Raw genomic sequence first — 26,727 nt, forward strand, 5'->3', positions numbered from 1 at the left:
AGGACTTTAACTAGATTGTGAGTGGATAATTCTGAACAACAAAACATTGTTTGGCAATAGAGCTCATCCTTTATATGTATAAGGTCTGAGGTTATCTCTCTGGCATATCCAGTTAAACATTTTCAGGCAGCAGGTCTAGAGTCCTTGGCCCTAGACCTTTAAGAGCTGCTGCCTCTCACTGTACACCTTGATGGACCCGTCCACTTTCTCTTGACTGACTGCTATGGTCCTATGCCCTGCTGAATTGAACATGGGGAATGTTGGACTCCCGTTAAGCTCATACCCATCATTTGACTGACTTGTAGAATGGAAATTAAACTATAAGTAGTTTATGACCAAAGCTTTCTTCTTCGCAAACATGGTGTCATGTTCTTCGTCTACACCAGGGTTCCCCAAACTTCAGTCTCCAACTGCTGTTCGACTACAACTCCCATCATCGCTAGTTAGCAGGACTAATGGTCAGGGTAGATGGGAATTGTAGTCCAAAACAGCTGGAGACCCAAGTTTGGGAAACTCTGGTCTACACCATTGAACTTGTCTATCGTTTTCTCTAATGGGCTTGTTTGTCTGCTTGACTGATCAGCTGATCATTTTAATGAGCAAAAGCTATTTTCTCTTCCTCTGCTGGCAAAGATGAGGCATATATACATAAAACAATACATTTTGCATCTTGCCAGCTAAGGAAAAGAAAAAAGTATTTGCTCCTTATGAGACTTCTCTCGCTACTTGAAAGGTTCTCTCTACTTGATAGCTAAGCTAAATCAATGTCTTAATTAGAATGCTATTTTATTATTCTTTTTGATACCACAGACTTCATGTGGTGATGCTAAATAAATCTAACTTTTATTTAACACTGCCTTCTTGTTATTAGATCCCAGATGATTCCGCTGTTTTCATGCTGTGATGACACCTCATTTCAGTGTAAGAATCTAGCCTAATTTATCTCAGGAATCAGGAACCTGCGACCTTCCAGATCTGCCGGACTCAAACTCCCATCAGTCCCAGCCAACAGAGGGATGGTGGGAGTTATAGTCAAACTTCTGAAGAGTCAGTTTCCCACTGCTTCCTTATAACTAGAAATGCTTAAATATAAATAGAATTGTAAAGAAATATTTTCTTATTTGAAAAAATAGCACTGCAATATGAAAACTGTAAATAGGATTACATCCTATTCATTTATAATGAATTGATTTTAGAATGCTGTATTATTTTACTGTTGTTAGCCGCTCTGAGCCCGGCTTTGGCTGGGGAGGGTGGGATATAAATAAAATTTTATTATTATTATTATCCTTATAAATGCACAAACCTGAATTTCATTAATTTCATAGCCCTTTTTTGTACACTGATTTGACATTTCTAGTGTGGTAAGGCATTGTTACGTCCATACCTTAGTGGTTCTATGGAAAACACTGCCTAGACAGATAAAGCAGAAGTGAAAATATAGTGTAAAAAAAATATGGACAGAGTTCATGGTTGACCTAAGATATTTCACTTCTGGAGGTGGACAAGATTATTCTCCTGCCCATTTGATGCACAGAAACTAAGGAGACTGGTGGTGGATAAATCTTACTTCAATGCTGGAACAAGGGAGGTGTTCATTGTGAGTTTCAGCACCTCTTTTTTCTTGAAAAATAGCACTGATTATGACAGCAGTCTTAAACACACAGACTAGGGACTGAGAGTCATTGGACACAGTGGAATTTACATCTGAGTAAATATGCATAGGATTTCCCTGCACGAGACCAAATCAAACCCGGCCCTGTTATGTCTATTAATTTCAATGGATAAGTTAAACAAATTTTCAATTGTGAAACAGATTCGTTATTTTGAACAAGAACTTGGGAGTAGAAACAATAATCTAAGAGTTGGAAATAAAAAAAATGTGTTTCCCCCCAGAAATGTGTTGCCATGGTAGTTAATTTATTTGTATTTTCCCCAAGCCTTTCCCTCCTTTTCACTTTTGGCAGTATATTATGCACTCTGCACTTCTTTCATAATGGCTTAAGTAATTACTTTCCCTGTGTTTTCATTGTTAAAATATCAAAGCATTATTTACAATACTCACTTGGAACACAAATTATAAAAAGCATTTAGACCTCAGAGGAGAAATGGGTGCAGATTCACTTTAGAAGCCTAAACTGCCATGCAATTATCAGAAGTACAGAGAGGAGCTTTTAGCTTTCTATCTTTTTCTAATGCTGCTTTTTGGAAGGGGTACTCAAGAAGTTTGTGATTTTTTAAAAAAAATGAAATTCAGTGAAAACATAAACAACAAACATTAAAATGTGTGTGTGTGTGTGTTTTTAAAAAAACTTGAGAACAATCTCAGATGTCCCCTCAAAAATATTGCTTGTGTCAGGATCCAGATGTATAATGTTTTAAATGTGCAAATAAATGCCTCTGAAAAACAAGGAACAAAATAGTAAGATGGGTAGATAATCCTCCTAATAGCTTACCTGAAATCCATAGCCCCAACAAACAGAACTTACTGCAAGAGATGTCCTTTCACAAAGGTAACTGTCATATCCATCGCTTCATCCACTTTTTGCCTCTTGCCCCACCCACCTTCATACAGTCCCACTGGGCTTGCCCATCAGTTCCATCTCTGCTTCCTTTGTAATTATTTGTTTCCTGTTCATTTGCCTGTTGAGGGCAATTCTGAACTAGCCTCTAATTAGTTGCTGTGTGTGCTGTGTAGTAAATGGGATAACCTATCAATTTTTGTCCTCTATTTCTTGTTGTCCAAAACTTAAATTCAGCTCTCCAAGTTTATTCAGCAATTTGCAAATTTCTTTTTACAGGTCCTCTTGAAATTGCTGTGGCCAATTACTCCTAATAAACACACATTTGCATGGATGTTTCTGCATGTTATTTTTGCTAATATACAGACATTTGTCCAATCCTCTGCATTCCCCATTGACAAGATCTTGGGTGGTAAAGACAGGCGGGGGGGGGATTCTTTTGGAGAACATATAACAGCTGGAATAGACATACTGGGCTAGATAATGTTCTGACCTGGTGTGAGGCAGTTCCATATGTTTACATTTCAGGTGGATATGGCACAACAAGGGTGAAGAACCATTTTTAGCCCACAAGCTGAATTCCTATGTGGACAATCTCCCAAGTGTCACATGGGTATGGGTCAGAGCTAAAAGTGGGTGGAACAATGAATGCAAACATTACCTTTTAGGCTACTTCCTACAGACACTCTCTCATATCCCTCTATCCAGACAAACAGGAGGCATTCTGAGAGTTGTAGGACACATTCATTTTTGCTAGGCAAAAGCATTCAGAGTGCAAAGCAGCGCCAGTTAGAGGGTGGGTGCTGCAGAGAGATCCAAAGGTGTGAGAAGCATGGAAGGCTTCATTTGGTCCTTGGGTCTGAAGTTCCCCAACCCTGTGGCAGAAAATGATTTGAAGTTGTTTCTTGTAGTCAGTGTGGTGTAGTGGTTAAGAGCGGTAGTCTCGCAATCTGGGGAACTGGGTTCGTGTCTCCACTCCTCCACATGCAGCTGACCTTGGGTCAGTCACACTTCTTTGAAGTCTCTCAGCCCCACTCACCTCACAGAGTGTTTGTTGTGGGGGAGGAAGGGAAAGAGAATGTTAGCCGCTTTGAGGCTCCTTAAAGGGAGTGAAAGGCGGGATATCAAATCCAAACTCTTCTTCTTCTTCTTCTAGTTCCCTCTCTAGCTCAAGCCAGGAGGCTGCATATTATTGCAGTGGTGATGGGGCAGAACAAACAGGTAGCAAATGAATATATGCAAGCACACAGGAACATGCAATGGTAAAAGACTAAATGGTAATTGTAATACTGTAGCAATGAGAACATGTCAGCATCACAGGGAGAGCATACACCAGGGCTGTATCCAACTTTTGCACCTATTCACTGCCAGACCAATATTTTAAGCCAGCTTTAATTTTTCATTATGGTAATGTCTACTAATTGTCCCATATCCCATTTGCAAAGTTAATGCAAGAGTTGGAACGCAGGAGAGTCTTTGCTATTTTTAGGTTGTGGATTACGTAATTTCATTGCTATGCAATATCCGTAAGTGCAATTTGGTAGCAGTTAGCATCCTTGACACTTCACAGGGGTTTACACAGAGATGAATCACTTATCAATCTGTCAGAGGTTCTGTGGAAAAGTGAATCATCTAATAGGAACCCTAAATTCTGTTCTCAAGGAAATCCTTTTGAAACTTAAAGCGACTTTTGAGATCACAGATTTGGAAGGAGTGCTGGGAAAATAGGGAAGTGAAAATTTCCTGAGATTCTTCAGGAGATGTGTTGTGAAGGGCAGTTGCACTCCTATTGTCTTTTAAACACCAGTCTTCCTTTGGAATGCAATAGGGAAATGTAGATTATTCAGATAAAAGAGAGGGGGGGACTTCTTTTCTTGCTGAGGCTTGCATTGCTTCTAAACATGGTTTTAATGGATTTTTTAAAAAGCAAACTGAGTTAAAGTAACCAACCACCACCAACCCCAGATAAAGGAAGTTAAGTTTAACAGCAATTCCCCTCAATCAATATATTGTGATGGTACTGTTATGTACTGAGTTGAATAGGATCCAAACTGCAGCAGTCTGATTGGTCCTAGAACAATAGGATCCAAAATGCAGCAGTCTGATTGGTCCTAGAACAATAGGATTCAGAATGCAGCAGTCTGATTGGTCCTAGAACAATGCAGCAGTATGATTGGTCGGCAGGAGCCACCCAATCCAGCTTCAGATAGAAGTGAATCCACAACCTGATTGGCCTACAGGAGAATTCCGGAATTAGCCAATCACATGCAGCCCATTGTGTAAATAATGTATATAAAGCAGATACTTTGAGGGGACTTCAATTCCCTCCTCACCACTATGAGCTGAATAAAGAGCATGAAATCCACTCTCAACTCTGAGTATATTTCAGGTACCATAATTCTTTATTCAATAGATTCAAGGAATGGCAGAAAGGCAAATCAGGTATTAATACATGTGTCTGAACTTTCTTCATTCTTCATTTCACCTGTCTGGCAGGTGAGTTTGTGCCTTATCTCTCAAACTTTGTTTGTCCACACACACTGTACAAGGCATGATGCTTTGATTTGAAAGCCTGTGTTATTTTTAACTGCTAAAAGCAGAAGCAAAATAAATAAATAATAATAATTTTCATACTTTAGTGGGCTTAGCAATTGTTATCCAAAATGTGTAAGAGAATTGATTCAGGATATTTTTCTACAGCGCAATGGAAAGCTTTGTCACATTTGGATAGTAGTGCTATGAGTTTGTGTGTGTGGCGGTGGGCAGGCTGTATGCCTGAACTCCCTTCTAATTCCTGGGTCCAGCACAGATTCAATCCAGGGAATAACCAGGTTAGCTTCCTGGTAATGGCCCATGGGCCATTAAGGTAACAAAGGAAGTGGATTGGCTCCAGAGGGCAACTGGTGGCCCCCCTCCCTCAACTCACTGGTAGTCAGAAAGACAAAGGCCAGAGCTGAGAGAGGCAGAAGCTGGAAGCAAAGCTGCAAGCTGGGCAGCTGAGAGACAGAGCCATGCCTGATTTCTGCTGGAATCAAAGGCTGTGGCTATGAGAGAAGCAAGACCCTCTTGCTACTGTGAACCCCTCCTGCATAGGCTTAGGCTGTAAATAAACCGTATCTCACAAACACACCACAATCTCCACTGGCCTCATTCCATTGGAAACACAAACCCTGGGTTTAAGTGCCTAGAACTCCTGGAATCTTGCACTGCTCAGAGATTAGGGTGGCATCCAACAGTATCAATATATTTTCCAGAAGCTTGAAGTACAGAACAATCACACCAAGCACCAGTCCATCCCAGTCACAAGGTGCGAAATGGGGAGTAGTAGCTTCATCCTGCGAATGCATTCAGAAGATGTAGGACTGCTTCTTTATCTGTAACGAAGCTTGGCACGATAGGAAAGTGTGCTTCTGAGCATCTGCAAAGTGCCCTTTAGTACTGGGTAACCGCAGCACAACCTCTGGGACTGGAGTCGGGAACGCTAAGGGGATAGAGAGCAGAAATCTCTTGGAGCCCCAGCACCTTTTCTTCCGGAATCTAAGCCCCAGCAGCAGAGAGAGCTTCCTTGCTCCATTAGACTTGACATCAGGAATAACTTTCTGACAGTAGGAGCTGTTCCAACAGTGCAGTGGACTCCCTTGGGAGGTTCTGGACTCTCCTTCCTTGGAGGTTTTGAAGCAGAGGTTGCATGGCCATCTGTCTTGGATGCTTTCGCTGAGAATCCTGCATTGCAGGGGGTTGGACTAGATGGCCCTTGAGGGTCCATTGCCACTCTCTAGTTCTATTATCCTTCTGTCCACCCCAAGTGCCCGTGTCTGTCTGGTCTGGAAACGGGAGTCAAGGAAGTAAGGGGGCACCAGAAGCCCCTCAGGGCCACGCAACGCCGCTCAGGGCAGGAGGAAAACAAGAGCACGTTTACGGGCAAGAGGCAAGCCACGCCCCCGGCTGCCCCTCAGCCAATCGGGAACGAGGGAGAGCCAGTGGGACGCCGAGAGAGGGCAGGCTAAGTAAACAAGCAGCCGGTACCCAGAGAGGCCCCGCCTCCTCTCTCTCTCGTGCTTTTTTCCTTTCTTTTAGGTGCTGCTTCCAGTCGATCTTACCCCAGCCGCGACGCCTCGCTCTCAGGCTGCTGCAGCGGCTCTGGATCTCCTCTTCTCTTCTTTTTTTTGCGGTTTGTTTTGTGTGTGCTTCTCCTGCTGCTGCTGATCTTTTCTCCTGCGCTGGTTGCAGCCTCCGGGGGCACATGGCATGCCTGATGGCCGCTTTCTCAGTGGGCACCGCTTTGGTAAGTTAGGCGCCCCTTTGCTTCCGTAGGGTGTGACAAACACAGCTGCGCAGAGCGATCTTGACCCTGCGCCCCTTCCCTGGCCATGACAGGACCCTTGACTTGCTTGCATATACCATCTGCTCTGAATGACCCACGGACAAGACGGCGAGAGGGAGAGTCCTGGGTGGGCATTTGTGTGTGTGTGTGAAGGCAAGGAGGTGGAATCGGAGAACCTGAGCTTAGTATGCGACTTTGAAGGGACAGCACCCCCCCCCCAAATCCCCCACACTTGAACTGTTACAGTATGTCTGTCTTTGACGTCGCTCTCGCCTTGTCCTCTTTGGGGGCTGGTGGCTTGCTCTCTGTGTTGTTGTGTGTTGTGTTGAAAACAAACGAAACGGGGGCCAAGAGCAACCCATTATCTAGATCAAACGTAGCCCAGCTGTTGGCCGGCTCCTCCTAAGCAGAAACGCTTAAAGAGCGAAGTAGATAATACCAAGCGGGTCAAAAGCGACGAGTTAATTCATTACAGCTAGAGCGGCGGGGGCGGGGGGACGAGGAGGAGGAGGGACACTTCTGCAAAAGTGACCCAGAGCCGGCGCTAAAGCTGGGTCAGTGGTTGCCTCTTTTAATCGGAGCTTTGCTGGGGTGGATCAACCCTCGCTTTAATTAGTTGCGTGTTGATCCACCGAATGGGAAGGAAAAGGGGACCCGGAGTTTGGTTTCTCAGGAATTAATCAATCTTGATTGGCAGCCTCAGCATTTTCTTTGCTTTGGTAAGGAATCTCTCTGTTGTTTTATTGCTTTCCGTTTCGAATGGATGCCTCTGGTGGGGTTTATTTCTATATTTATAGACAGCTGACCTGCAGAGGTTGTTTTTCGTATAGCGTGGCAACTTACTTGTATGCATCTTTCCCCGCAAGCTTCAGTGACAATTTCTCTTCCCTTTGGGGGCTGTTAGTTGCTGTGGCTTCAATGTTGTCATCTTGCAGGTACAGGCTGGTTAGAACTGCGGGGTTTATTTTGTTTTTGTCATGTACATCATTCTGGATTTGAAGTCATCTGGGTTTGACCGAAAGTTACCTCTCTGCCTCGAGCTTATAAAAAAAGATGGAGCTGGAGGAGGGGAGGGGGGAAATGAGATGGGTTTTCTGAGCATGCTCAGACTTTTCGCGACTGCATCCTATGATTTGGAAACAGATTTACTGAGGCACAGATAACCTTTCCAGCTCATTATATAATGGATTTTGTGTAAACTTGGAGCCAAATAGTGGGTTTTCTCAAAAGTAAGTTTCATGGGTGAAGGATGCAAGTTGTCCCCCCACCCCCACAGTCAGTGTCCTCCTTTTTTTGCAAGGGAACGCAACAAATTTATTTTTCAGCTTCTGGTTGTGTAACATGATGTAATTAAAAATCTTCAAAAGTGAAATGGGAATGTAGAACCCCGCAGGAAAAGGATGCAGCTTTACAGCAGAGGAAATGGGTTACATAAACTGGATTTCAGAAGCTAAGTCTGCTGCAAGGCATCAATACTAGACAGACATTATTTGCAATTTGTTGTAAATATTAATTGTTATAAAATATTAAGTGACTTGGCTCATTCAGAAAGAGAAGCATATCTGAGATTGAGGTATTTGTTTTCCTATATGCATTTCTACTCTCCACCAAATTATAAACCTCTTGACTTAACTAGGACAGTCTTGAATCTTACCGGGATAAGATCAACTATTATTTCAAATCATGTGAGGCCATTTCTCATCTTACCGAATTCCAAAAAAAGTTGGCAGTGGTGGGAAGATGTTTGCTCACAGGAAATAATCCCCACACAGGAAGAATCCCTGAGTCAACGTCATCATCTGACATTTTTAAATCTCAGGTTTGGTGTTTATCTTGCCCATTTAGAGACCTCGGGGTCTCAAATTTCGGTGGTGCCCTGTGCAACACCAAATTTGGGTGTATGTCCCCCGCCTTCCATTCTACATCATAGTTGCATTACCCCCCAAAGCTCAACACCCTGTGTGACTGAACCACTTGCGCTCCCCTAAATCCGCCTCTGTCTTGGCCCCCATGCATATCTTTTTGTACCACAATGCCTGATGAACATGTAAACAAGAGAAAATATCAAAAGTGTCTTGAGTGTGTGAATTCTCAATACTTTTAAAGCAAGTCTCTTGAAATCAGGGCTTGGACCATGAGGGTGAATGGAGCCCTGTCCAGCTAACCTCAGCCAGCACCCCATCTGCCTGCTTTCTTACATACATCCAGTCCAGGGGATAGTACAAGCTGTTTGCTTCCTCCTCCTTAGTCACAGTGTTGCCATTGTGGAACATAGAGAGGATGGGAAAAAACGATAATCAGCTGTCTCTGTGTCATCCTCTCTGGCTCCTCGTCTTCTGCACTACCAGTTCCAGTTCCATCACTCACCACCTCTTGAAGCTACACCATGCAGAGTATTCAAACACTATGGCACCCAATTTTTTGCATCGTTCTGCAAAGTCCATGCCTTTTAAAGCCAATTGCAGGAGCAGCACTAGGTGGATTTCCTTACCAGATCTACTACCTTTGCCTCACCAGCTGGCACTGTGTGCTTTACTTGTTAATGTTTGGCCACACGGATGTAGCACAGGAATCCCCTGGGCTGCTTGGGAAGAGGAAGAACATGTTGTGTGAGCCACTTCTTATAGCATAGCTTCTCGGGGGCGGGGGAGTGGTTAATGTAGTCATCGTTGGGTTGCCCTAGTCAAATATTGGAGTGTGAACATTTCTCCCTATATGCTGTTTTATCATGCAGTTGTGTAGATCAGCCTTTTCTAGCCTGGTGCCTTCTAGATGTTTTGGACTACAACTCCCATGAGCCCCAGCCAGCATGTGCTGATAGGAGTTGTAGTTCAAAACATCTGGAGGGCAGAAGGTTAATGAAGGCTGGTGAAGATGTAACACGAACAGAGCTGAACCTAGGTTTGTTTCTTCTTCTTTGACATTACAGTGGGAACAAATGACTATCAGATGCATTTTCTTGTGTGGAAACTATTTTCTCCCTTCTTGTATTCCAGAATGCCAGCAATTCTGCATCTGCTATGCCTGAACCAAAGTCTGTATGCGTTTCAGTAGATGAAGTGGTCTCCAATGGAACTGACACCCAAGAAGTCCACCTACTCAATGGCCATTTAAAAAAGGTGGACAATGCATTGACAGAAGCCCATCGCTTCTCCTACCTTCCGCGGAGACCGGCTGTGAACATTGAGTTTAAAGAACTCTCTTACTCGATCCAAGAAGGACCATGGTGGAGGAAGAAGGGTAAGTCTGTGAGAAAATTTCCTGTTCTGTTCTTGTTGGAAGGGAAGCAAATGTTCTCATCCTGACATGGCTCTGAAGGGGAACAATGGAAATTAGATGATAGCAAAGGCAGTCAGTGATATGTCCTGAAGTTAAAGATTTCTATTTTTGTCTTGCTGAGGCATTGTGATAATCTTCTGCTGTAGTCATGCTTGCTTTCTTGTTTGTCTACATGGACTTAATGTATACTAAATATAAATGATTTTTTTAAAAGGACTAATGGGCAAGTTGTGCCCCTCTTCTTGGTTGTCAGTATGACAACCACTGCCCCCAGTGTCTTGCTGAATATTGGGTTCAGTTTCTAGAGGAGCTAAGCTCATTGTCCACCTTTGGTGATGAATCTTGCCAAGAGAGAAGACCTTATGCATTGGATTCCTTTGGTTAGTTGTGAAAGTGTGCTTGAAGAAGGAGAAACAAGAAGACAAAGCTCAATCAGGTGGCTCAATAAATTGGGATGGATCCTTTGATAAAGGATGGATTGAATTTAGATGGTCACCATTTCCAAATAAGTCCTTGTTCATAGAATTGTAGAGTTGGAAGGGATCCAAGGGTCATCTAGTCCAACCCTCTGCAGTGCAGGAAATTCAGCTAAAGCATCCATGACAGATGGCCATCTAACCTTTGGTCAAAAACTTCCAAGGAAGGAGGTGCCTTAGCAGAGCCTGCCCTATCATCATCACCACCATCACATTTATTTATACTTCACTAGGAAGTTCCATGGTGGGTTACAACAATTTACAATGCAGTATTTAAAACAGTTAAAACTAAATTACAATTTTAGGAACAGGGTGGCTACTGAACAGAAACGTCACCAAAAGTTGTATTGAGTAGGTGGCCAGAGCCACGTGGGCAATTTAGGGGCTGCCTTGGAGAATGCTCTCTCCCAGGTCACTTCCATGAACTTCTGAGGACAGCAGAACTACTCAGAGATTCCCTGCTCTGCTGCTCTTAACACCCAATAGGTTCTGTAGGAAAGGAGGCAGCCTCTCAGAAATTTGGGGCCCAAGTCACTTTAGGGCTTTAAACACTAGTGTGAGCATCTTTTAATTGGGCCCAGAAACAAACTGGCAGCCACTGTAGCTGTTTTATATGAGTGCTATATGCGGGGTTATATGAGTGCTAAAGGCAACCCCAGCTAATAATCTGGCCATTGCATTTTTGACCAGTTGAAGTTTCTGAGTCAACAAGGGCAACTCCATGTGTTGAGCACATTGCAGTGATCGAAACTGGAAGTTGACAGAGCATGAAGGTACCATGGTGCATTAGTACACATTAGGCAGAGACAGCTGTCTTAGGCACCAGAAGCTCAGGGCAGCAAGTGATGGTGAGATGTTGGAGGTATTAAAGCTGGCCAAGCCAACTGTTTGCCTTCATGTGTGTTGGAGGGTGCTATCTCTTCGTGAGTGATTCATCTGTCAGTCCAGTTGGCAGGGGAAGGGGGGGTGCCATTTTGCTTGTTTTGCACAGCAAAATGCCTTACTGAGCTGTAGTTCCAACAATGTGAAATGTGTGATCTTGTTTTAAAGGAATTAATATGCATCTTAGATAGCATAACACTCCTTGGCCTTCAGAGAGACTGTAGTGTGTGTTTCTATGCCCAAACTGCTTACTCCTGAATAAATCTAATGAAGTCAAGGGCAAACATTGGTTCTCTTGGTTGTCTTCAGTGTGCTGATTCCCTTCAAAGCATGTGCAATAGGTGCTCATGTCTCCAAATTCAAGCCAAACATGTCAAACATGAGACTTGGATCAAATGAGACTCCTGTGTTTGTTTCAAGTTCCTTTCTCAATAAAAGAATCAAGAAAACCTAAACATTACAGGGTTTACATAGTTCTTGATCTGTGTGGATGGATTTATTGCTCCATAGCAGTCCCTTATTGGCAGCAGGATGCAGTGCAAAATGAACCACAATGGTCTGACTCTGTATAAGGCAACTTTCTATGTTCCTAAGTTCATTTCATGTGCTTTTACTGGTGGAGGACCATTCTTTATTAAATTTTAAACACTGTCATCAGAAAAACTCTAATGAATCTGATTCATAATTTTGGGGGAAGATTTTATTTTATTGTATCTTTTTATATATAAAATGGCTAGTGTTCATATCTGCTGAAATGATAAAACTGGGGGCAACTTGTACTTAAATGTGAGGGGAAACAAAGGCTCACAGATGAGTATGATAAATAAAACAGTTGTCTCCCAACCAGAAACGGGTCTCGTGAACCAGGAGGAAAGAAAGAAATAGTATCTGGGCCCAGCTGTGAATGACTGAGTGCTACTACTAGTTATATAACTTAACTGAATGTGTTTATTGCTGTGACAAACAAACAGACCCCAGAAATGTAAAGTTGTAAGTCATAAGGCTTAGCTGTGCTATTTCAGAAATAAAATATAAATATTTTGCTCATTACTTGCCATGTTTCTTTGAATGGAATGAGCTATGATCTGCATTAGGGTCTGATAACCTATAGAAATGTTACATTTGTCTATAACTGCTGCACTTTAAGTATTGTTTAAATATCATCTAATAATGTCACATTTGTGAAGATTTGTTTTAAGAAGAAGGTTGTTGCAGTCTATAAAATAGCCCAAACCCCCAATAAAGTAGTAATGTCTTCTTAATTTGGGGACTTTGCAGTTCTATGGAGGTGTCTGACAAAGCTTCTAGCGAAAGATCAACAGGACGTGTAATCGGGCTTTAACACCCGGAAGGCACTCAGGGACAGGGAGTTCTTATCAAAGTTGCCCAGAGCACTTTTTTTTCTTGCTTACTATGACCAAGTTTATGAAGAAAACTTTTTCAGACTATTGGAAAAAACCAGTGTTGATTGTTAAAAAGTCTTTTTGTGCTGACTGTGACTTTTCCTTTCTTCAGTCTATGCAAAAATAAAATCCCATCAGAAGATCAGTTCTGGCTTGGGGTAATACTGACTCAAAACACTCCCTTAATTAGAGCATGGACAGAGGAGCATTTTCTGCTTGATCCATAACCTAGAACCTGTAACAATGGATATAATAGTTTGGGCCCAGATCCAGGGTGCTCCCTCTGCATACAACAAAGATGGAGGAGCACTGCCGCATCTGTTCCATAATTCAAGATCTGTAGTAAGTTACATGGCTTCTAACAACATTGACTTGTGTGCTAGTATTTTGTCAACACAGAATGAAAAATGCTGTCAGTCAGAATGATAACATTTGGCAGATACCATTATGGTTTTCTGCAAGCACCAACAGCAGAATAAGTCAGGTATACACTTAGTTTGAAGTCTTGTTTTCTTCAAGTGACGTGTGTCCTCCATGAAAGGACTAGAGGACGTATGTGGGATTCCCAGCAGCAAATACTTCCGAAGAGAAAATTACCCAAGAGAGAAATGCAGCTCTTGAGGCTGGTGTCACATGTTTTAATGAAGTAATTACAGTTCCACATGGGATTGTCTTCTATTGTCTAAACTGGCATGACTGCATGTTGCCAATTGTGTTACCTTTGACTTGATCTATTTTAGATGTGTAATTACCAATGTTTGTTTGAATGTGCACAGAAAATTCTGCCCTTGATTCACCAACTGCTACTTTGTGGGAAAATAAAAGTAGAAATTCTTCTAGTTTGTTTTAAGTACTGTTTCCCGCCCCCTTTTCCACACACATCTAGTTAAGAGAAACTCAGCATGCTGGATGAATTGTTTAGTGAGTCCAGACCCTCCAAGTGTCCCTATTTTCCAGGGATGTCCCTGATTTAGTGAGGCTGTCCTGGTTTTTCATTTGATCCTGGATTGTCTCTCTTTCACTTAGGATGTCCCTGTTTTCATTGGAGAAATGTTGGAGCCCTACCCATTGCCACCCCATCACCGCACTTACCTGACCTGGAGGTTCTGGGTCGTGGGCTCTACTAGTCAAAACAGGAGCATCAGTGATCACCCTCCCACACCGGAAACAAACCAGGACTGCTCCAAGAATGCACATGTGGCAAAAAGGAGCACTTGGCCCTAGTAAGCCACTCCCTTACCCGCTTACGATTGGCCAAGTGGATAGCCAGCTGATCAGGGTTTTTTTAAAAACAAAATTGATTCCCCCCCTTCACTTCTCACTTCCCTCTGTGGCCCCCTAGCCTCAAGCTGTTGCACTCCCATTAATGCAATTTTCACCTGTCACCCCCTTAGAATACCTTGGGGCCCCCCGGTTGGAAAACGCTGCTCTAAACTACTTCAAATATGAAGCTAGATACCCAAATGAATATTTAATGTCCAAGCTTCACGTTTTGAAAAATAGCTGTTTTCTTAAAATCTGATTTGCATTGAGAGAGAAAATATATGACCAAATACTATGTTTGCACCTACCCTGCTCAATTCTTTGCCAGAGGATGGGACGGATTTCTTTATTTATTACAGATTTATCGGAAAGAAGTGCATTGATACAAACTAGTTCTTGAATTTCAGAATGCATTGTCTTCCTGTCAACTGCAGTACATTTTTAACTGCCCGAATCTAGACAGGAAATTTAATTTAGGAGTTTTCCACATAAAGCTTTTATTGGCACATAAAAAATAGAAACTGGATTTGTTGAGGCTATATAGCCAGGTCACATAGAAATATCACATAAAATGAATCAATAGCCAGCTTCTCTTGCTGTTAAAAAACAAAAGGCAAGGGCCTGCCCCTTCGCACAGAAGGGGTATGGACAGAAGACGAAAAGCTGCAGATACAGTTAGAGGAGGCATTGTGCTGTGTGTTTCAAATAAAGTTCTTTGTGAAGATGTTATTTATTTATTTATTTATTTATTTATTTATGGCTATTAGCCCATAAATTTGTGAAGATGATAACTTACTTTTATTAAGTCACAAGTTGGATGAAGGGTGGTATGTAAATTAAATAAAGAAATAATGAAGTGTGATGCCGGAAGCCCTGAACATATTAATTTCTGCCTCAAGTTAAAGCGCTGGTCATGATTCAGGTTCCATGAGAGACTGATGGAACTCAAAGAAGGAGGACCTGCCCCATCAGATTCATTTTTAGCATATTCTGTGAACAGATATGAAGAGTACTAAAGAGATGAGCTGTATTTGTTCTTACATAGCTCTGTGTGTATATTGACATCACTGCATGTGCACCAGAATCACCATATTGAGATTAAGATGGGGGTTTTTTTTATTTAAGAACTAACTCTAGTTTGTGTCTGTGTCTGCAAGATTTCTAATGGCACTTTAGTTGTTCCTTAGTTACATGTAATGGAGCAAACATTGAAACATAATTTAATGCCTGACAACTCATGCAGTGAAAAGGATGAACACAGGCAACTTTTATCATCAAAATATAACTTATAATGGTGTCTACGACAATTCAGTAAGGTAGTTTGCAGTGTCCTGCTGTGTGATGAGGAAACCTTGACCACTTTACTCTGACCACATATTTATGATCATGTGTGGACATGTAGTGAAATTCTCTGTACTACTTGGCAGGATATTCCAGACTTAATGGAAAACTACATTTGGTAAATCATAAGGTCTGTTCTACCAGGAAGTTCTCGTGTGTAAGCTCCCTTAAAGTGAATGAGAGCAGGATAACCCAACATTTTAATGGGGCTTACGCCAAATAACTTCTTGAGTGATTTTTACATTTTCTAGACCAAACATGGCAATTCTGCTCTCTCCTCTCAGAGGAATAGTATGTCTCTGGTAACTTCAGCTGGGGTCATAAATACTTTTCTTATCTTGTTCCATTAACTTGCTTTCCCATAAGCAAAGGACTAGAATAACACCAGCCTTTGGCAAGAAAATACCTGTTGCCCCCTTGCTACAAGCATGTACGTAATATGCTCATCCAGAAGTTCAACAAGTCAGCCTACTATAGGCTTAACAGTTGATACTGTGATGAATATGTCTTTGTATCCTTGGTTCTGACTCCATCCTCTGCCACCCAGTCATCTATAAGAAATATATGTTCCCACATGCAATCTTGTGGGTGCCGGGGAATGACATCCATGTCTTTCTGGCTTGATGATTTGAGACATCTTAACAAAAGCAAACCACATCCCTGTATCTATCTTCATATAGGATGCAAAACCAGGGTAACATAAGACACATATGATGGCATTGCTGAAAATGTCCCTCCAGTAATAATAATTCAAAGGAGATCATGAATCCCTTATTCCCATTCAGTTCAAGAAGTGCTTTGCTTTTGTATAAGTGAATACAGAAGTCTTATTCATCCTGTGGTACCTAATTTCAGCTTTATTGATGTGTTCGGGGTGAATGTGTGTAACCTTAAAGTGGGGTGAGGACATGGAGGTGCATTAGTTGCAAAAGAGGCTCAGTCAGGTAGGTGGAATGCACCATTAAAGAATCCAGCATAAGCATGCTCATTGTGGCACGGGGCCAACTTCCCCCTAATGTACCTTGATTTGAAAAGGAAAGCCTGAAAAGGAATCTATTGCTTTCATTATTAATGAAATGGCTGGTACTGTAGATCCATCCATTTGACAGGCCATTTCCACCAGAGGTTTAGTTTTCTAAAGGAAGTTCCACTTCAAGATGTCCCTTACTTCAGGGAAAGACCATCTGCTTCGCGTGCAGAATGCCCCATGTTCAATTCCTGCCATCTTCAGAGAGGGCTGGGAATGTTTGATGTCCGAAACTCAGGAGTGCAGCTTTTGGTCGGTGTAAACAATACTGAGCGAGATGGACCTGACTCTGCATAAAGCAGCTTCCTCTGTTCCTTCTTGAGTCCTCAAGATTTAAAGTGGCAATTGGAGATGGGGTGAATTGTGAGTCGTTCAAGATGTAGGAATCCCTTCCTGATCATTGGTTTGTGTATCGCTGAGAAGGAATATTGAATTTAACTTTCATCATATTGCAAAATAATCATATATTTTAAGCATATTTTAAATTATTTCCTTGCAAAAGTTCAGTCTCACAATTACATCATTCCCAGAGGATATAAATTCTGCTTTTCAGTAGTAGTGTAACTATCACAGGGAGCAGCTGAAGACTGAGATAAATAGGCAGAACTGGCACAGGATGTGCTCAGATTTATCTTGTTCCATGCACCACCATTCTGTCTAGGGGCCCTAGATCTATATAATGGAGACACTAGAAGTGTAAAATTTTCCAAAGTGTTGAAGCCGCAGACAAATTCGCTATCTTGTATTGCTTTTACTGATGCAATAATCAGTTTAATATTTATTAGGATAGTGCATAGTAGTGCTTTCACAAAAGAAGAATTATCTGTTACTGAGATACATATTCTTAGTTATACAGTATGTTTCTTTTGATTTGGTTTTATGTAACACCCCTCATTATCTATCTTGCATATTTAAAAATATGCCTTTTGAATTGTGTGATAGTGTTAATCCAGAAAAGTAATAAAACCATGATAAAACCACCATAATTTGTTTGATATTTCAATGGAGGCAGAGGAATGAGAATTGAGTTTAGATGTGGAAGAAACAGATTTAAATCTCTATTACCTGTGTTGGTTAGCCTACAACTGGGAGGCAGATAGTGATGTTCCCTGAGAACACTGTAGTGGTGATGGTTGTAATGAGGCAATGAGTTTTAGGCCATTTTATACAAGGATGCTAACTATGCAGTCTGTTGGTACATGACTTGACCACAAATTAATCATGGATTTCTGAGGAGAGTACCATTTTTGTACACATTTCCAAACATGTTCACATTACATGTTTAGGCCTGAATTAAGCCTGTAAAATCTCGGATATTCACCTCACAACAGAATGTGTGAACCAGTCTTATTTGGTGATTGGTAGAATGCTTCTAGTACAATCCATTGGAATGTTTCGTATGCAAGCCCCACTGAAATGACAATACTTAACTTTTCCCTCCTTCAATACAGCAACCTCTGAGAAGATGATTCTGAAACATTCTTGTCATGTTTTTGTTTATATTAGTAGAAAGTACATAGAGATCCAGAATTGGCCTCCACAGTCACCTATGGACACACTGTTAAGACCATATTCATGGAAGACAATCTTTCTCAACTATGAGTGATTGCAAAAGAAGACGACATATAGATAAAAATATAAATTCAGTCACATTTAATCAAAACTTGCTCCCTATCGGATATGAAGGAGCACAAATCTTGGCTTGCCCCCAAACTGTTAAAACCTTCCCAAAAGCAATGTTTCAAATTAATGCCATCAGGTAATTTACATCTTACGTCTTAACTAAAATATCTTCAAACTTAAAAGCAGTGTTTAAAACAGTTAGGGAAAGCAGACTTCACAATAGAGTTGTTGACAAAATCCAGTTTAAACACCAGGTTTTTCTGTGTGGTGTTTTGTTTGGTTTGGAGGTACTGTTACAAATTCATTCTGACACATTCATTGAAACAAGTGCATATTTTGTTCTGCAAGAATCTATACCCTGAGCCTTTTAAAGATGCAAACGATCAAAAATAGGATTTGCTCTAAATTATTTGCTGATCCTGGTTAGAGGAGTCAAGAAAAGCCTGTCCTTATCATAGCAGGTGCATTGCAGCAGAGGCGCCGCATGAGCCAGCTCTCTCTCACTCATGCTCGGTTACTGTCGGTCAATGCACGATAGTAACCTCGGATTGTGATGCTTGAGCAGCGAGGAAGCAGATGTTGGATTGGCTGCACTGTGGCTGTTGCTAAGATGAGAAAGAAAAAGAATGGGGAATATTAAGGACCAAAATCATTGCTGGGGGAAAGATGCATAGTTCTATTCTGTAAAAAGCATGTGAATTACGTAATCCACAAGTCACCTTGGAGCCTGCGTTTTCAAACACAGCAGAAGTATTCGTGTCGTATACCCACATTTTAAAAAGGAAAATAAGCAGCTGGTCTGAACTAACTGCAGGAAGTAGAAACCCAGTACAGAGACACAATTTTAAAGCCACCCTTTCTGAATGGCACTTGATTAGTTTAATTGTTTTTTCTTCTTGTTATTGTTCTTGGAAAAACCACATAGATGCACCTTGTCTAAGAAAATTATTTTTCTTTGGTAAAAGGGGCACATGGTATTTTTAGCATCTGACCTGTAAAAACTGTGAGTCAGTGACTTAATTGGACATCATATTCTATCAGGGAGAGATGGAACGAGGGCTATATATTTCACAGATGCCTGTTCAGGTGCATTTCAGGCATGTGCAAATAGACATATTGTACTACATGGGTTTGTGGGTTTGAACCCTACATTGGACAAAAGATTCCTGCATTGCAGGGGTTTGGACTAGATGATCCTTGGCATCCCTTTCAACTTCACAATTCTGTTACAGTGGTACCTCAGGTTACATACGCTTCAGGTTACATACACTTCAGGTTACAGACTCTGCTAACCCAGAAATAGTGCTTCAGGTTAAGAACTTTGCTTCAAGATGAGAACAGAAATCGTGCCCTGGCAGCGCAGCAGCAGCAGGAGCCCCCATTAACTAAAGTGGTGCTTCAGGTTAAGAACAGTTTCAGGTTAAGTACGGACCTCCGGAATGAATTAAGTACTTAACCTGAGGTACCACTGTATTCTATTCTATTCTATTATTCTATAGTTCTCTCAAAGTGTAAGGACCTCCTTCACCTAGCCCTACTCCTGAAGATAAGACTTTACATAGGCCCTGCCATGAACTTTTTCAGCAGGAAGCTGGTCCACTGTCCCTCAGACCTTGTGGGGGGCCAAACTATTTTTTTTGGGGGGGGGAGAGAACGAATTCCTATGCCCCACAAATAACCCAGAGATGCATTTTAAATAAAAGGACACATTTTACTCATGTACAAACATGCTGATTCCTGGACCATCTGCGGGCCTGATTTAGAAGGTGATTGGGCCAGATCTGGCCCCCGGACCTTACTTTGCCTATCTATGATCTTGAGTCTCCACTAATATTTAAGAAGGGGTAGGACTGCAGAGTCTCCCACAACAACCCTCAACTTCTCTCTTGCGAGTGCAGCATCTATCCTGCCCAGTCTCTTGTTCCTTGCCTTAGCTCCCCTATGGGCAGCGCTTCTGCTATTTTACTAATTGTGGCCTAGACTCTGGCTCTAGCCCTCCTGAATGAGCTGCATCCCGCTTCTCCCTTCCAAGCGGGACTGATGGGGCTGGAGTTGATGGGAATGGGATGGCGGGGAAGGACTTCGCCTCCACCACGGTAGGTTTATTAAGGACATACTTTGCATTGCCCTGGAGTGAATGAAAGCTACTCTGTGATGCAGAAGTGAAGAAAGAGGCCGGTTTCTTAGGTACACAGCAGGTTTTACTGTTCCCCATTGGTCTTGCAAACTGGCAAGAATTGAATGGATGTGTGTGCCTTGCGAAGGTAGTAAAAGTGTGTAGAAATGTAAACATGGAGGGAATCGCATCTGTCCCGTCCCCCCCACTCCCAGCCTCCTTGGTTTTTTAAGTTCCACCTACAATGGGATCTACATGCATATCTGACTGTGTGCACAGTCTCTGTACACATCCTCTAAACCAGGCATAGGCAAACTTGGCCCTCCAGATGTTTTGGGACTACAACTCCCATCATCCCTGACCACTGGTCCTGTTAGCTAGGGATGATGGGAGTTGTAGTCCCAAAACATCTGGAGGGCCAAGTTTGCCTATTCCTGCTCTAAACCCTACAAAAGGTATGACTTTAGTTGTATTTTCTCATAACCATTGGGTTGTTGAAAAATAAAAGGAAATTCAAACCATACTATATACAGCCAACAAAGTGGGGGACAGGACAGGACTTCAGCCTGTCAACTAACAAAATCATCATCAAATAACGCTCCCCTCAAACAATGTCAGACTGAATAGTCCCTCATTAGTCAATTGTGGTTTGTGTGGGAAATGTGCTTCTGATTTATTTTACGCAGCAAATGTAAGAATAGTTACTTTACCTGTCACATATTTGTCAGAATCTGAAAGAAATAACACATTTTAATTCCATTAAGATTTTCAGGCAAAAATCTTCATTGCAGTGAAGTATATTTTTGGCAGTACAATAAATAATTATAGTCTACTTGACCACATTTACACAAAACAACTCTCTCAATAAGCATGTGTCATTGTTTGTAAGAGGAGGACTGCAAATTCCTTCTTTAAAGAAACACACACCTGTAGAGTCGTCATGTCTGTGTTCCTTGCTGAAATGCTGGCACTTGAATTCAACCCTGGATGCTTGTGTTGTACGAATTAGCTGCAGAGTATAAACAGAGTGCAAACAAAATAAATAAGTAAATTAAGGACAACAATGCCCCTTGGGGGTGAGGTAAAATACATACATTTTTATACTACAGCTCAGAACCACTGCTGTTCATTCACAATACATTCAACTGGGGATTTAAGCTCATTTATTTCATAAATGCAGAGGAAGAAACAATTATTTGGTGTACTTCAGAAAATTATGCATCATTTTCACCTCCAGCTAATTCTTCCCTTTCTCTTCACTCAGTTCTGCGAGTATAACTTAGGAACATTCAGGATTGTCTCACTACAGAATCCAAGGAAACATTCTTTTAAATCAGAAACATTTGTTTCTAGTATTTCATAGCATTAATTTTTTTTCAAAAGTCCTGAATTCCTAAAATCATGGCAATAAAATTGTTGCCGTTTTTGTTATAATAAAAGAGGTTCTAGTGGCAAGGACAGCAATTACTTTGTACTCAGGTTGTTGTATTTGAAAACAGCAATTGGAGGAAGAAAGTGGCAATTTAACACCTTTTGGAGCATTAGTCTTTCAGCTAGATACCAGAGGAAGCAATTGAGAAAAGTTCAAGATTGAGACTATTACAAAATCAGAACAAACAGCATCTCTTGTGGTGTATCATTACATAACTGAATGTTTATCCCTGTACACAGGTCCTATCGAAAAGCATCCACAGCAAGTTTGGTGATTTTTAAGTCCATGGCATGAAAGGAACAGATATATTTCTATTTGTGGTAAAATATAAAACACAGAGTTTGCCTGATGAGGGCAACAGCTATGACTCCTTTAACTTTCAGATCTTCAGTGTCAGATCACTAGGAATGAGCTGAATCCATTTGTGTGGGTGCTTGATGTTTGTAGGAGACATGAATAGTGCCTAGGGAAGTCACAGCTTGTGTACCAGTCAGGGTATACAAAGTCAATTCACTGTAGATGAGGCCAGATCAAGCAGCTAAAATCGAGGCAGAAGCTCTCTTCTATAGAAAACAGATAAAAATAGGACCTTGGATAGCTCCAAATGAACCATACTGAGTGAAGCACAAGGAAGTGGAATATAGATGTTGTTCTAGCAGCAAGATAGTCATCTGAAGGTTTTTATAGGTTGACACCTCTGGCAGTGTCACTGGCTTTGGCTTACTGGAGGAGCTGTTAAGGGTCCTCACCTTATTTTACAGTCTTTGACTTCTGCTAGGTTGAGGAAGTAGAGGTTCTGAAAGGAGACACCTTCTGGGTCCAAGAATAATGTCTGGACTCTGTTCTCCAACCAGAAGTGCACTGAATAAGCTAACAAAGTTTCTCCCCACCAGAAACTGTGTTTTCGTCTCACCAGAGGCATCTACTGTACAGTGCAAGGTCCAAGAGTCAGGGTCATAAAAGGTTGCATCTAGTTCTTTGAGATCTTCCGGCTCATAGGGGAGGCCAGCAGTTTCCAGTCAAGCAACAGGACCTTGACCAATTCCAAGGGCCCCTGCTAAAACAGTTATGAGAGATAATTGTCCCTCCAGGTAGCTGGAGCCAACTGAAGTCTTATGTAGGCTGACCAGTCGTGTAGCAAGTAGGCTCTGTCTCTCTGGAGGAGCTGACTGGCTGGTTAAAGGGCCCTCACTTTGTTTTGTAGCCTTTGATTTCTGCATGGCTGGGGAGATAGAGGGACTAATCCTTGAGTTAGTGGCAGAGCCATGCCCTCTGGCTGGGGGAACTCTGAATAAGGTAATCATGGTTCTTCTCCTGAGGACATAGCCTGAACCTCATCAGAAGCCTATGGCGTACACTGCAAGGTGCCTGGATTGTAATCCAAGACAGGCTGGGACTTTGCCTTTGATTATTTGGGCATGATTGTCTTGGGATAAGTTCATTTACAGGACAAAACCATATATGAGTTCAGAGGGGTCTAGAACACGGAAAGTTTAGCCAACTGCCTCCCATGTTGCAGCAACCAGATGGATGATGTTTCTTACAGCTAGGAGACTAGAGTTCTGTTTGCTGCCTGGGGAAGAAAAGTAGAGCTTTTCCTGCTATCAACCCACTGGGCTTGAGTGAAATGGACTGAAACAGTGTATTTATGGGAACACTCAGAAGGAACTTCTTCTTGACAGAGCTCCAAAAAGTATCTACAGAGTTACATTAAAAAATCCTCAAGTCTGCCTTGCTTATCCAAAGAAATTCATTAGTGTTTTCTATCTTTGCGAACATGTACAAATACACCACATGGAGATCATTTGGTGCAATTAATTGCAAGGTCTATCATGCAAACTAGGAAGCTGCTTTACAAATGAGAATCAAGTAACATAATCTACCAGGACAGGACAGGCTGATTTGGAGGTGAGCCAGAAATGAATCTTCTCTCAGTTTTAACCTAAACTAACCTGACCTGGATTTAGACATACCCCATGAGGCAGAATTTCAGTGGTCAATGTGCTCTGGGTAGAAAATGTATGAATATTGTGATTATATACTTTTAGTTGTAGAGATTTTTATTGTGTAATTCAATATCTTGCCTATGTGTGGAGTTTTTGTTGTTGTTTTGTACTGGAAGTATGAAAGAACATCTGTTTCTGGAAATTATTCAGTTCTTTGTTGCCATTCAGTTAGCCCTTGTAATAACTTGAAAAGAAAGGAGCGTGGAGAGTGTAAAGGGGAAGCTGAAAGTCCTCTCTGAAAAGGATGGGAATTTGGAAAAAGCAGTGCATTTTAATAATGGCCCTCAACCACAGTTTGATGTGTTTGGACAAAATTAATTTCTTGGATACAATTTGTCATGGACAAGATATTCATCTTAACTTGACAGACCCTTCAGAAGTTAATTGGCAACAGGTATGGGTAAAAATTCATCAGATCAAGTTATGAAGATACCAACCATTCACAAAATAGTGAAGACCAGCTTAAAGAAGTAAAGTGCATACTTTGGGATAACATTTTGCTTATGTTTGTTCAGATAAAATACCATATTTGCAGTTCTAACAGGGAGAATTTTAAGTGAACTCAAAAGTTAAAAGGCAAAGATTTTTGTGACATTATAAACTATTGTGTAATATGCTGGGAAATAAAACTGATTATGTGGAAAGAATGACAATATGATGGAGGTCTAGGTCACTATGGTGGTAAAATAGCCACCCAGCCTTTTAAAAATGCCATCTAAATAGTTTTGTGGTCCTCCTGGTCTGTTTGTTCTTCAGCTATTCCTACTATTAGCAAGAGAATTTTTTTCCTGATACCCAGCAGGGAGGTAGCTCAGCAGCAATGTGTGATGGGCAGCAGTGATAGCTTTGTCTTCCTGGAACCTGATCACATGTCTGAAACAGGGGATGTGAAAACTTCCCCTTTGAGATAAACTTAGTCATGTACTGTATTAGTTACCATGGGTTAAAGCTGTAATGCTGCTATTATTATTTACTAAATTTCTATATTGCACTTCATCCAAATATCACAGGGCAATTTACAATATAACCCCCCCTCAAAATACATAACATAATAACAAACAAAAACAACACCTGCGCACACACAGTTTAAAATGTCATAGATTGTTTAATTAGCCAAAGGCCTGGGAGAAAAGGAATATTTTTGCCTGGTGCCTAAAGATATGTAACAAAGGCGTCAGATGACCTTCCTGGGGAGTGAATTCCACTTTAGACAGGTACTATATTCTCAAAAAAGTACAGTGGTACCTTGGAAATCAAATGGAATCTGTTCTGAAAGTCCGTTCGACTTCCAAAACGTTCAGAAACCAAGGTGCAGCTTCCGATTGTGGAAGCCGTGTCCGACGTTCGGGTTCCAAAGAACGTTTGCAAACCGGAACACTCACTACCAGATTTACTTCATATTACTTTATCTACTTTATCAGTTGATATTAAACCAACATACTGAATGTAGGTTGTCTAGGATTTGAAAACAGATGAAAGTTCAGTATTATCATGGTTGCTCAGTTTTTCAGTTTCCGAACTGCAGGAACAGTAAAAACCATCCTTCTAAAATCCACTTAATACATTTTCTTTCTGCTAGCACTGATGTGTTCACTGTGTAGTGGGTTTCTGTTTAATGCTTCTACACATTTCAGAAGAAATTATGATGGCTAATTAGAATAGTTCAGGGATGTTTTAGCAGGTTCTGTGTTTAGTGTGTTGGCAGTGAAAATATTTTCATTTCTGAGACTTCATTAATGCAAATAGTCCAGAGGAGAGCTAAAAATGCTGTTGTCAATGCTCTAGGCATAAACCAAAAATCTGGAAGAAATCCAGATTGTTTCCACATTCATGGGAGGAATATTATTATTATTTTAGCATTCAGGAACACAGATGCTACTGTTACACTAAATTTTAGAGAAATTGTGCAAATTTGCCAGTTTCACCAGGCCTCTAGATTTTTTTGTGTGTGTCTAGGCTAGGGATGAGTGAAAATATCAGTGTTGGTTTCTCTCAGTTTTCCCAATCACATTTTGATATGAGTCTGCAGTTTTCTTTTAAAATCCTCATGAAAACTACTCAGCATTTTAGTCTGGATATACACATTTTTGTATGCCGTTTAGCCTAGTATACATATTTTTGCAAAGCAATGCATTTTTGGATGCTATTTCCCCTGATCCATGAATTTTTATGATATATAATTACTTGGCTGTGGAGTTGTGCTGCAAAATTTGGAGAAGTGTGGATTTTGTGCTTTGTGCATTGTTTCAGCAACTGCAAACTGAATTGAAGTTATTCCACTTCCCTACTCGAGGCCATTAGAAATGTTTTAGTGGTATTGTTACTAGTTGTAAAGGAAATAGTGTTAAGATGATAGTTGGATGGATGGATGGATGGATGGATGGATGGGTTTTCCATTGCTCCTCCCTGTAGCCCCATCCTCCCAGATGTTCTCCAGCAGGTTCCCCAAACCCTCCAGAACTGATTTGTGGGCACACACGGAGCTGCAGAGAATGAGAGTGGAATGGGAAACCCCATTTCATTCATGGAAATCTATCCTGTTGGCAGGTTAGCACCATTGGATGTCAGCCTCTGTCTGTGTGTGTGTGTGTGTGTGTGTGTGTTTGTGTTTGTGTGTGTATATATATATATATGTATGTATATATATGTGTGTGTGTATATATATATATATATGTATGTATATATGTATGTATGTATGTATATAGTTTTGATTGGTGTGTGGCCTTGTTATGAACCCTTGAATATTTGGGCTTTAGCTCATAATAGAATCACAAAATCTAATCGGTGGCAGCTTGATTGGCATAGGCATATCTTTCTCCAGCCCCAGTAGGTGTTCCACTGTTGTGTTTGTGAGTCATCCTTATGACCACAGGTGCCTGCCTTGTCTCTTTGTGTTAAGAGAGAGAGATCCTTCCAGGTAAGACTCCTATTCAAAAGCAAACGCAAGATCTTTTTTCTAACAATAATAACCTGCCAAATGTTTACATAAGGCTTGAATTGCTTGAAAAGAAGCTATTCTGTAAATTCACAGAA

General features: G+C 41.3%; 1 protein-coding gene across 2 annotated transcripts in view; it reads left to right on the top strand.

The window, feature by feature from the left end:
- Window positions 1-6,574: 6,574 nt before the first annotated feature.
- ABCG1 (ATP binding cassette subfamily G member 1) overlaps window positions 6,575-26,727 on the top strand; it is a 43,150-nt gene continuing 22,997 nt past the window's right edge. Inside the window, exons 1-2 of one of the 2 annotated variants that reach the window (XM_053386789.1) lie at window positions 6,575-6,807; window positions 9,843-10,086. In XM_053386789.1, the coding sequence (XP_053242764.1) occupies window positions 6,766-6,807; window positions 9,843-10,086 (286 nt within the window). In that variant the 5' untranslated portion in view covers window positions 6,575-6,765. Of the gene's footprint in view, window positions 6,808-7,226; window positions 7,566-9,842; window positions 10,087-26,727 lie in introns of those variants that run through there. The other variant, XM_053386790.1, reaches the window with a different exon arrangement.

The sequence above is a fragment of the Podarcis raffonei genome, chromosome 4 (assembly GCF_027172205.1).
Source record: "Podarcis raffonei isolate rPodRaf1 chromosome 4, rPodRaf1.pri, whole genome shotgun sequence".
NCBI lineage: Eukaryota > Metazoa > Chordata > Lepidosauria > Squamata > Lacertidae > Podarcis > Podarcis raffonei.